The sequence below is a fragment of the Helianthus annuus genome, chromosome 6 (assembly GCF_002127325.2).
Source record: "Helianthus annuus cultivar XRQ/B chromosome 6, HanXRQr2.0-SUNRISE, whole genome shotgun sequence".
NCBI classification, from domain to species: Eukaryota; Viridiplantae; Streptophyta; class Magnoliopsida; order Asterales; family Asteraceae; genus Helianthus; species Helianthus annuus.
The window spans coordinates 22,224,538-22,237,913 of record NC_035438.2 but is presented as its reverse complement, the minus strand read 5'-3'; the positions used below and the strand labels follow the sequence as shown (position 1 = coordinate 22,237,913).

The following is a 13,376-nucleotide window of genomic DNA, read 5'->3' as shown; positions in this document are numbered from 1 at the left end:
GTGATATAAGTCAAAATTGGTAGCACAAGAATTTTCACAAAAATCTATGATTGATTATGAGAAAACGTATTCTCCAGTTGTGGATGCATTGACTTTCCAATATCTTATTAGTCTGGTAATATATAAAAGAGAATTGACATGCATCTTAGGAAAGTTATGTATCACTTGATACTAAGTCATATAAAATAAGTGCTCGAGAATATTATGATTATTATATAAATTCAGATCTGAATGCATATACATGTTGTATATGTTATTGAATTGAATATAATTGGAACTCCCATAAGTATCCTAAAGCATTTGAGTGCTTAAGAGGTTAATTGAAACACCTTATGGATGTAAATAGTGCACCAATACTCCAATAAACATACATAGAAAATGTGTACCTGGTTATTATGGAATCTCAATGTACACAGTGTACAAACATGGTACAATATGGATTTTAGAGATAAAAGCCAGTGTTCTTGATATTTTTGCATATGATACAGATATCTATGTATTAAAAGGGTAAGTTTATATAGCAAAACTTCTAAGAGTGAAAGCACATGCATATTTGGATAAGATGGAAAACATTCCCTCATGGATTGATAATCCTAGAAGAATTAATGATGTCAAAACCACAAGAACGTATTATATGAAGTTGACAAAATACGTATGGACTAAAATAGTTGGGTCGAGTGTTGTACAACTCGAGATATTCGCATCAAGAGGGATATAAGTTTGATTAAATTAGCCATGTTCTATGAACATTCTACTTTTAAAAGTTCACTATAATCACAATTTACAGTAATGATGTCTAGGCATCATTGAAAGAAATTGTCGAGCTTTTAGATGGAGAATTTTGGAAAATGGTCAACACAACAATTATAAGACCAATCATGACCGTTGTCAAACATCCCTCTCCATCGGTGTACACTACCCAATCCTTCTTGCTGAGTCCACTACCTGAGCCATATACGGCGGGGTAGCCCTAATATCTTAACAAACCGAATAAAGTCCGTGTACCATAACCAGTTGATGCCCCGCCCGCGTTGGATGACTGAATAATTCTCAATCAATTAAAAATAGACTACTATAATTTTGCTAGGAAAAAAAAACAAAAACGATGATAAGACCGTAATTTTGGGCTCAGGGCAAAAGAGTAATTTTTCAGGACTAATGAGCCAGTGTTAGGCAGCTCCTTGACACGAAAAAAAATTAAATTGAGTAAACCAATTAAAAAAAAACCTTTATAGTTTTGCTAAAAAAACTAAAACGATGGGAAAAACGTAAATTTTAACTGAGGGCAAAATCATAATTTTAATTCGGGGATAAATCGTAAATTAAATGGACCAACGGGGGAGTGCCAGGAAGCTGTCAGCACGACTTTAATTTTACACTGGGGGTAAAATTGTAATTTCACCAAGAAAACAAAGAAAAATGATGGGCGAAATGTAAATTTAAGTTGAGGGCAAAATCGTAACTTGGCTGTGAGAAAAAAAAACTAATGGCAAAATTATAAATTTATACGGGGCAAAATCGTAATATTGAATTGAGGGCAAAATTGGATTTTAAGCTGGGAGCAAAAGCGTAAATTTATTTATAAGTAGGGGTAAAAACATAATTTTGAACTGATGGAAAATCGAAAGTTTAAGGGAAAAAAAACTAATGGCAAAATTGTAAATTGAAACGGGGCAAAATCGTAATTTTTAACCGAGGGAAAAATTGAAATATTTATCTGGGAGCGAAAGCGTAAATTTATTTTTAAGTGGGGGCAAGAACATAATTTTAAACTAATGGCAAAATCGTAATTTTAAAGCGGGATAAAATCGTAATTTTTAACCGAGGGCAAAATTGAAATATTTAGCTGGGAGCGAAAGCGTAAATTTATTTCTTTGCCGTCCATTTAGCCCAACAAAGGGCCACACCTATTCCCATGTCGGCGCCGACACTTGGGTTTGTAGTTGTTGAAAATAACAAATTCAGCATTCACGTTGGAATCCTTATATTTATCCACATAATTACAATAAAAATTACTATTTTTATTTCATTTCAATTAAATAATATTATTTTGTATAGGCCTACCTTGAGAATTCGTGTACCTTGTTCGAGTACGAAAAAACGTGCCCTTAGACCTTAACGGAATTGGGTATTAGGCTCACTAAAGGTCTAAACCTAATGACAATAAGCTAATAACTAATCTACACTATAAGAATAGTTTTGTTTGTGGGCTTATGATGGTGTTTGTATGGGTATCTAATCTAATCAAAACACTATAAGAATAGTTTTGTTTGTGCGCCATTGATTTGGCTAAAAGACTCTAAATAATGTCACATGTCATTCTCTCCTTCAATCTCATAAATTTTGTTTATAATTATTTAATAAATTTCTTTTAATATTAATATTAATATTAATAACTAATGTATAAATATTATTTATTTTTATCCTTATCTTTATCTAAATTTAATGAATAACTTTAATTTTGCAATTTAGACCCTTTGTTTTTTTACTTTTAACCTAAAGTTTTTCATCTATTGCAATTTAATCCCAACTCTTTTTTATTTTCAATTTTGGTCCACCATACTTATCATCTTTCCCAAGCTTTTCGTTTCGTTCTAAATTTTGTGAGTTAATGCATTGCAACGTGCGTGTGGGGTTCAACATTTTTTCGTATATTTTTCCCGTTTGACTGGCCCGTCGCAGCACATCTATTTTTCTCCGTTTAACAAGTTCGACCAACACGCGGGTCCTGGATTGACTTAGTTAGTTTTTTCTATGTTTTACGTTTCGGTTTAATTTCTTTGCAACGAGCGTTCGTGATTCAAAGATTTCATGTCTGCTTTTTGTTCGGCGCTATTTTTTCGTTTTTATTTAATTTGTTTTTACAAGCTTTTCCGGTGTTGGTGGTCGCTGACAGTGGTATAGCATTGGTACTACTTGACACAGTTTTACAACAACCGTTACAACGCAGGGGCTTAATACTAGTACCCTATTAAAAAATTACATATAGGGGGTGTTTGGGTTAGCTTATTTTGGAGCAACTTATGACTTCTTGACTTATAAAAGTTAACAAGTTGTTTTTGTAGTGTTTGGATTAACTTATTTAAGTTATTTTGAGAAGTTAGAATTTCTAACTTCTCACTTATGACTTATATAAGTTAATAAGTATTTATTGAGAAGGAATCACAAACACCCCCATACATATCGGTTTTTTTAAATAACATACCATTCGAAATATCAGGCACTGACCAATAATCCTCCCAACCTACCCCCTGATTTTGTACATTTCGGGGCTGTTTGGTAGCCTCTGAATGGTCATTAAGAGGCTACCTCTTAATGGAACCATTAAGAATTTTACCAATGAGAAGGTAGAAGAATGTGACATGTGATGATTTACCATTTAGAGGTTACCTCTTAACCATTCAGACTTGAGGTTACCTCTTATTCATTCAGAGGTTTTAAACCATTAAAAGGTAGCATCTGAATGGTCATTAAGAGGCTACCAAACAGCCCCTTCCTCTCTACTCTACTTAAAACCATTTTTAAAAATATTAAAGAATTTATAGGTGTAAACAATGTTTCCTTGTGTATTTTAGGGGAAAACTCTCACCCAAACACAAAACAAATTTCAAATTTCCAATCGATTCTAGCCAAATCAATGGCGCACAACCCTTCACAGCTCCTCCCATCAGGTTCTTATAACTAATAACCCTATTTCATTTACATCATCTCCTACAAGTTACTATTAAATCAAATCTAAATTTATTTGTTGATGCAGAGCTGATAGATCGATGCATAGGTTCAAAGATATGGGTGATAATGAAAGGGGATAAGGAACTCGTTGGAACCCTCAAAGGTTTCGATGTTTATGTTAACATGGTTCTCGAAGATGTCACTGAATAGTCAGTAATTCTCACTCTTGATCACTTCTTGATAGTTTGATTTTAATTTGTGTTAATTTGTTGTAACGAATGTGATTCAGTTGGTTATAACTTTTTAGGGTTTGTTTAAACCCTAGGATTAGGGTTTTGTTTTTAGGGAATATAAGATTTTGTTATCTGCATTCATGTTTACTTTTTAATGGATGGTTCCTGTGAAATTATTGGCTAGAAATTTAATATCTGTATTGTTATATGTTAACAAAATGTGAAACTTGGAATATATGAAATCTGGAACTTAAAGGTGTAAGTGAATATATATAGATGAGATCTTAGAGGGTAAAATGATAAAATAAATAATTAAGTTTTGAAAATCCGGCCCAACCACTGATATGGTTTTGCTGGCCGGGCCCAAATGGAGGTGGTTCAAGACTTCAAGTGTAGTGTACTCATATAGAACGGTTATGTAGTTGGTTCTCGGTCTGGTCTGGTTCTGACAACATTGCACAAAAGTAATCCAACACCAGATAGTTGGTTCTCGGTCTGGTCTGGTTCTGACAACATTGCACAAAAATAATCCAACACCAGAAAGATTTTATCAACTTTAATTATTTGTTTGTTTGATCAACCATATTTAGAGTTATCTTTTCGAGCCGGGGGGTCTCACTGGAAGCAGCCTCTCTATTCCTATGAGGTAGAGGTAAGGCTGTCTACATCTTACCCTTCTCAGACCCTACGTTAGCTTTGCTATTGGTGGGATTTACTGAGTATGATGATGATATTTAGAGTTATCTTTGAACTTCATAGTGATCAACTTGTGGCATCTTGGACAAAAAAAGCCCTTTTGTGTGGATATCATATCATCATGTTAAATAGTGAAGTAATGGGCAAGTACACACGTTAGTATATCTTTATCTCTAGAAAAGCGTCTTTCAAGATTATTCAGAGATGATTATGTAGGGTATACCTATCAACTTGGTGATTTGCTTAATCTTTTTTATTTCTCAGTAACATGTTAAATAGTCTCTTGTATTTGATGTTACAAGGATCCATGAACTCCACTTAAGTCTCTTATATATGATGTTTCTAAACCGTGTTTTTGGTTGTATATATATATATATATATATATATATATATATATATATATATATATATATATATGTTATAAAAGATTTATAGGGTTTGTGGACCAATTACTGAAAATCTTATTCCTTCTACTTGGTGGTTCTCTTATTTTGACCCGGGTCACTCAAGATGTGGAGAAATATTTTAAGTAGAACCGTTTTTTTTTTTTTTTTTTTTTTTTTTTTTTTTTTTTTTTGTGGTTACAACTTGTAGTTTACATAACTGTTGTCCTCCTTAACCTTCAAGGGGTGGCTCAATGGTAAGCGCCGAATTTCCCATTTAGTAATGGTCTTGGGTTCGAATCCAGCTTCCGTTAGTTTCCTGCCCGAAACCCCTTGAAGAGTTGAAGGGCACCTGCCTGGTGTAAGCTGCGTTGCATTATACCTGGTCCTGCTTGACCCACAAATATATTGGTGGGTCCCGTGAGTTTTCTGTAACGGGTTCTCATGGTTACCAAGAAAAACTATCGTGCTCTTTTTCATGTTTCCGGCTGCTGTTATTGTATCTGATATACATCAATGACATCTATTTGTTGCAGTGAAATCACACCCGAGGGGCGTAGGATTACAAAGCTTGACCAGATTCTGCTCAATGGAAATAACATAGCAATTGTAAGTAGGGCTGTAAACGAACCGAACGTTCAGCGAACAGTTCATGAATCGTTCGGAGGGAAGTTCGTTTACGTTCGTTCGTTTAGTTAATGAACGAACATGAACAAGAAATTCCGTTCGATTAGTTAAATGAACGAACACGAACAACTGTCTCGTTCGTTCAATTGCGTTCATGAACGTTCGGTAACGTGTTCATGTTCGTTTGTTTATGTTGTTCATTAAATATTTTTTTAGCATTTATTTATTTTATCTAAATCTTTTATATTCCCTAGTTCTTATTTATCTCATTACCCAAACAAATAAAATAGGAAACCCTACCTCCACCCTTCTTTCTTATTATTCACATCGAAAAATACAATTGAACTTCGTCGATTTTATCTGTGTTCGTGAACCGTTCATGAACACGCTCATTTCCTTAACGAACGAACACGAACAAAAAATCTCGTTTGGTAAGTGTTCATGAATCGTTCGTGAACACATAATATTCTTAACGAACGAACACGAACAAGGCCTTGTTCATGTTCGTTCGGTTCGTTTACAGCCCTAATTGTAAGTAGTACCATTTTCAACTAAAATTACATTCTTCTTGGTTTTGGTTCAAGTGTTCAATCATAATTCTTGTGAAATCAACACAAATCGGCTGCAAATTCCCTCTTTTACCAAATTTTGAGCCCGACAATGTTCTGTTGTCTTGATGCAGTTGGTTCCTGGTGGTTCTCCAGACGCAGAATGAACATGAAACTGAGTTACAGGTAGTCTTTGAATTGATATGTTGAAGGATGGGGTGCTTTTTTAAACCCATATTGGATTCCTTAACCTTTGTATGACATTCTAAAAACACTTTGGAAACAATTATGGTTTCTTGATATTGTTTTTTGTTCTCTTATGTAATATCTAGTGGTTTGATTATGATCAGGATGTTCTGTAGTTTTCTGTTTGCAATTCTCAAATCATATTTTTATGTTTATATATGCTTTAAAGTTGGCGGGTCAGGTAAAAAATCTGAGGTCGTACTCTGATGATCTGATCGAATCAGATGTATGAGAGGTAGGCTTTGGATCATCTCATTCAGAAGCCACCAAGCAGCCCCTTGGATGAATAATACATGGAGTCATTTAGATTTTTCGATAAAGAGCAAGAAGGCTCGCTATAAATAAAGATTCACAAAATGGCATGCCCTTTCGTTTGCCCTTTTTAGGTTTTCTTTTCGTTTGCCTAGACTATGTAGTTTAGTCCTGATATACCAGTTATCAGTCCCCTGTTGAGATATTGGTACAAAATATGGGTACTGATAATATTGGCGATATTGGACCGATATATCACCGATTTTCCCAATATTAGTACCTTTCTTCTTATTTCTACCATTCGCCTTTCTTCTTATTGCTGCTATTAGTGTTTTAAGTCTTAGGAGCTGTTTGTTTACCTCTTAATGAGGCTCTTAATGGTTCAGACATCTTACTGGTTTAGCACTTAATGGTTCAGACTGTTTGTTTCACTAGAAGATGTCTGAATGGTTCAGACATTTGCCTCTGAATGATTAAGTATTGTACAAGTCTGAATGATTAAGACCTCTAATCTGAATTGGTTAGACATTTGCCTCTGAACGGTTAAGCATTATACAAGCTCTTAATGGTTCAGACCTCTCTTACTGGTTCAGCACTTAACCATTCAGATGTTGCCAAACAGCCCCTTAATCAGTTCCTACTTGCTACAATTGTTAGTGTTTTGCAAGTTGCATAAGGTTAATTTGTTAATGGTAGAAGAGTATACTGAATTGTTAGTGTTAAATTGCTATATATATAAATTTAGCATGATATTAAAATTACCGATATCGCACCGCGATAACCGATATCTCAAATATCAGTCCTTGACCGATATCCTATTCTAATGGAGGTTGCTACAAGTGACAGATCGTTTTGTGAATCTGCATTTATAGTGAACATGTATGTCTTGAAGAAGAACCAAAGCTAATCTACCTCGTGAGTCGTGCCTATCGTTATTACAATTTAAAAAACGGGGACCTTTGTGGTATTGTGATGAGCCTTGTATTAAAAATGAGGTGGTGCTTAGCTTGGGTCCAAGAGTGAAAATGGTTTACGGTCTGGTAGGTTTGGGATCGTGTTGCTCGAGAAAAAAAAAACAATCGATCTTATTTCACTGTAGAGAAATGACGGTGGATCTGTCCTCACCTCTTGTGTTGTCGTCTGAATAAAAGTTCCGTTTGCCGTTCAAAAAAATGTTCTCGTCTAATTCTAAAACATTATATTGAAGTCTCCAACTTCTCCGAAGAACTATTTTTAGCATTCGTACACCGTTTGATTGCAACATTCACCCAAAGGATAATACATTCCATATACTGCTTTAACATTAGCCAGATTTTAAAACCGGTTAGAATAATAAACCACTAACCGAATCGATACACGTAAAAACCTCAAACGTCTCAGGGTCAAGGGAATCAATCCTCATCATACTTAAGCCACTTCATTTTTTGGATCACTTTCTTTTCACCCCACCCCCTCATCCTTAAAAACCATTTATTAATAATATATAAAATAAATTAGGTTAGAACCCCGTGTATTACACGGGTTGAATAAATGTAATTTTATATATTGAATAATAAAAAGTTATATTTTTATGAACCCCGTATATGTACGGGTTAAATAAATGTAATTTTATATATCAAATAATAAAAAAATTATATCTTTAAAAACCATGTGTATTACACAAATTATTTAAATGTAATTTTGTATACTAAAAACGCTGTATCGTTAAAAAAACCCGTGTATAATCGGGTTGAATAAATCTACCAAATAATAAAAAAATTACATCCTTAAAAACCTCGTATGCTACACGTGTTGAATAGATCTAAAAAAGGGTTATATCTTTAAAAACCATGTGTATTACACATATTATTTAAATATAATTTTGTATATTAAATGCTAAAAACGTCGTATCTTTAGAAAACTCGTGTATAGTTGGGTTGAAAAATATATCAAACAATAAAAACATTATATCCTTAAAAACCCCGTGTATTACACGTGTTGAATAAATCTAATTTTACATAGCAAATGATAAAAAATTATATCTTTAAATACTTCGTGTATTACACGGGTTATATAAATGTAATTTTGTATAGTAAATAATAAAAAAAGTTATATTTTTTAAAAACCCCGCATTTTACACGTGTGGAATAAATATAATTTTGTATACAAATTATTAAAAAGTTATCTATATATATTCTAAAGTTTAGTTATATGTTCTATTTTAAAACCAAAATTTATGGTTGTTTTAAATGCACCATCCTATAAATATCCTATTAATTGCATTTAATTTATATTAAATAAATAAGAGATAAGATAAAAAAAATAAAATAATTATATATCAATAATCATTAAAATTAATATCATCAATAACACATTATACTAAATAATATATTATAGATAAAGGTAGATTAGTTTAAAGTTAACTTTGATCTTAATTTGTTTTAATAATTGGTTTAAAGATAATTATTCCAAACTTATGATTATTCTATAAAATGATCTTTGACAAGGTAACCATAAATTTAAATTTCGAAGTAACTAATATATTAAAAGTAGCTCAAATATAATTCGTAATAAAAACACAACAATATATTTTCAAAGAAAACATATAATAAAAAAAATAGGTAAAGGGATCCAAATGATATCAAATATTAAGAACTTATCCATGATATTAGTATCAGAATTTAATAGATTAAGATAAAATTTAAACCGAAAGATCATAAGTATCATAAAAATATCATTAAATTAAAGTTAAAAAGTAAAGAAAAGAATTATTATTATAATATTAAAATAATAAAAATATATAAAAAACTATATATATTATTAAAATATTAAAATTACTATTTGTACCGATACCAAACAAGACCGTACCGGTATTTTCGATACCAGTACCGGTTGACACCAAGCTTATCCCACCCCGTGATACTAAAAAATCATTAAATTAAAGTTAAACAGTAAAAAAAAGGAGTTATTATTATAATATTAAAATAATAAAAGTATTAAAATAACTATATATATATATATATTCTAATATATTATTAACAAGATTTTGGCTAAATTAATTAGATTATTATAAATAATAATAATAATTTACAAATAAAACAACACAATTTGCAACAAAGCAATGCATGAAACACCATATTAACATATAGTACAGTACATTAATGCTAGAACCTAATCTTTAGTATATTATAAAGCATTTCATAAGGATACCAACCAAATTTAAGTAATTACAATCTTTTATACTTATGGTACAACAACCTAATGATGTTAGTAAGGGGTGAAATGGTCTTTCTACATTAATATTAAAAAATAAAAAAAATAATTATCTATATCTATATCTATCTATCTATACTATATTATAAAACATTTCATAAGGATACCAACCAAATTTAAGTAATTACAATCTTTATACTTATGGTACAACAACTTAATGATGTTAGTAAGGGGTGAAATGGTCTTTCTACATTAATATTAAAAAATAATTAAATGAGAATATAATCACAATTAATTATAATAATACAATAATAAGTTCGGTTCTTAAATGCAATTAATAAACGAAACCTATTGGGATAAACCGCAAAAGCACTCCAAAGGTTCAATTTCAATCAATATGTAATAAATTTGACCGATTAAGGAATCTCCTATCATTGCTATAAATTCACCATTTCACTCAACATCAACTCCTTTGTCTACTATTGTGCGAGTTAGAGTCGAAAAGAAAGAGATAAGTTGATATGAAATTTATTTATCTATATATATTCTAAAGTTTAGTTATATGTTCTATTTTAAAACCAAAATTTATGGTTGTTTTAAATGTATCATCCTATAAATATCCTATTAATTGCATTTAATTTATATTAAATAAATAAGAGATAAGATAAAAAATAAAATAAAATAATTATATATCAATAATCATTAAAATTAATATCATCAATAACACATTATACTAAATAATATATTATAGATAAAGGTAGATTAGTTTAAAGTTAACTTTGATCTTAATTTGTTTTAATAATTGGTTTAAAGATAATTATTCCAAACTTATGATTATTCTATAAAATGATCTTTGACAAGGTAACCATAAATTTAAATTTCGAAGTAACTAATATATTAAAAGTAGCTCAAATATAATTCGTAATAAAAACACAACAATATATTTTCAAAGAAAACATATAATAAAAAAAATAGGTAAAGGGATCCAAATGATATCAAATATTAAGAACTTATCCATGATATTAGTATCAGAATTTAATAGATTAAGATAAAATTTAAACCGAAAGATCATAAGTATCATAAAAATATCACTAAATTAAAGTTAAAAAGTAAAGAAAAGAATTATTATTATAATATTAAAATAATAAAAATATATAAAAAACTATATATATTATTAAAATATTAAAATTACTATTTGTACCGATACCAAACAAGACCGTACCGGTATTTTCAATACCAGTACCGGTTGACACCAAGCTTATCCCACCCCGTGATACTAAAAAATCATTAAATTAAAGTTAAACAGTAAAAAAAGGAATTATTATTATAATATTAAAATAATAAAAGTATTAAAATAACTATATATATATATATATATATATTCTAATATATTATTAACAAGATTTTGGCTAAATTAATTAGATTATTATAAATAATAATAATAATTTACAAATAAAACAACACAATTTGCAACAAAGCAATGCATGAAACACCATATTAACATATAGTACAGTACATTAATGCTAGAACCTAATCTATAGTATATTATAAAGCATTTCATAAGGATACCAACCAAATTTAAGTAATTACAATCTTTTATACTTATGGTACAACAACCTAATGATGTTAGTAAGGGGTGAAATGGTCTTTCTACATTAATATTAAAAAATAAAAAAAATAATTATCTATATCTATATCTATCTATCTATACTATATTATAAAGCATTTCATAAGGATACCAACCAAATTTAAGTAATTACAATCTTTTATACTTATGGTACAACAACTTAATGATGTTAGTAAGGGGTGAAATGGTCTTTCTACATTAATATTAAAAAATAAAAAAATAATTAAATGAGAATATAATCACAATTAATTATAATAATACAATAATAAGTTCGGTTCTTAAATGCAATTAATAAACGAAACCTATTGGGATAAACCGCAAAAGCACTCCAAAGGTCCAATTTCAATCAATATGTAATAAATTTGACCGATTAAGGAATCTCCTATCATTGCTATAAATTCACCATTTCACTCAACATCAACTCCTTTGTCTACTATTGTGCGAGTTAGAGTCGAAAAGAAAGAGATAAGAAAGAGATAAGTTGATATGAAATTTATTTATCTTGGTGGAAAGGTGTGTTCTTTTATACCCATTTCAACATTTATTCGAAAAAACTTTGGTTTGTTTCTTAAAATATTCAAATGGGATAACAGTTTTCTTTTACATAATCTATGAGTTTATATTGATGTTTTATTATGTTTTTGGTGATTTAGTGGTTTTTTTTTTCAAATTATGATTTTATATTACATATAAAGTATACACACAGGTTATTGGATACAAAAAGACAGACACTTCATACTTCATCAAGGTACCCTTGCATGACTATAGTATCTGGAACCATTTACTAATGTATTGTTTAATTGTTCATAAATTTATAGTCTTTTTCCTTTTTGCAGCTTCATGTATATGGAGGTGTAAAAGGGTGGGTACGAGAAAAGTTATTCATTTGGAGATAAACATTTATTTGGCCTATTGGTATTTCCTTTTTTAATTTCTACTTTACTATTTTTTTAAACATATGATGCTTTTGTGTGATTTAATTGATACTATATATAGGCAATATAGATGCAGAGGAAATATTTGAGGAGGTATTGTTTGACGGGATTGGGCAGCAAACTTTAAGGGCTCGGATGTTTTCAACCCGCGCAAAAGATTTAAATTGATTGCGTTTATCTATACTATCGTATAAAGCATTTCACAAGGGTTCCAACCAAATTTAAATAATTGCAACATATTATGCTTATAGTACAACAACTCAATGAAGTTAGTAAAGGGAATTAGTCTTTCTACATGAGTATAAATTGATAAATACAATTAAATTGATAACTTTATAAATTAAGTATTGTTAAATACTTGATAAAGAATTAAATCATTTGACTTAGTTGAACATCATCACCTTCCTCATATTTACATTGCTTTTCCATTTCAAGTTCTCCGTAACCGATTACTTGATTGAATTTTATAATTAAGTCATTATTATTTGGTTTAGTAATTGCTAAACATCATACAAATAAGGTTACAACCTTTTTTGCAATTTTATCAGATAGTTGATGAACATCATATGAAATAAAAATAAAAATAAATAATAATAATAATAATAATAATTAAATATAAAAAAACTTAATCAACGTTATTATGAATTTAATTATAACTATAAATGGTTTTAAAACTTAAAAGATGCTAACCAATTAGAAACGAAATTTACTAAAAGGTAATTTCATGGGGTATTATTATCTATAATACCTAATAATTGCAACAATAATGATTAAATAATGAACTTAATTACAGATGGTTTAAAACTCAAAAGAATGCTCTTTGCATCTTACCTCAAGTCTCATGGAATAAGGTTCAAATGATAACCATTGCATAATTAGGAACCAGTTTTTAGCCCTTGGATCGTATTTTGATGGTTGAGACCTTTAAGTGCAATATCTATATCTCTAAGATGAAGATAATGTAT

General features: G+C 30.0%; 1 protein-coding gene across 1 annotated transcript; it reads left to right on the top strand.

Moving 5' to 3' along the window:
* The first annotated feature begins 3,513 nt into the window (after window positions 1-3,513).
* On the top strand, window positions 3,514-6,520 carry LOC110884488 (sm-like protein LSM5). Its single transcript, XM_022132203.2, has 4 exons — window positions 3,514-3,671; window positions 3,758-3,881; window positions 5,521-5,593; window positions 6,294-6,520. Exons 1-4 carry the CDS (start codon window positions 3,638-3,640, stop codon window positions 6,324-6,326), a joined length of 264 nt encoding a protein of 87 aa, XP_021987895.1. The 5' UTR covers window positions 3,514-3,637; the 3' UTR covers window positions 6,327-6,520.
* Window positions 6,521-13,376: the final 6,856 nt, after the last annotated feature.

Bases quoted from the DNA above. Each gene is read 5' to 3' on its own strand.
- LOC110884488 (XM_022132203.2), top strand. From the start codon at position 3,638: ATGGCGCACAACCCTTCACAGCTCCTCCCATCAG. The intron at 3,882-5,520 runs GTCAGTAATTCT...TATTTGTTGCAG, and splicing joins CTCGAAGATGTCACTGAATA to TGAAATCACACCCGAGGGGC. The intron at 5,594-6,293 runs GTAAGTAGGGCT...GTCTTGATGCAG, and splicing joins ATGGAAATAACATAGCAATT to TTGGTTCCTGGTGGTTCTCC.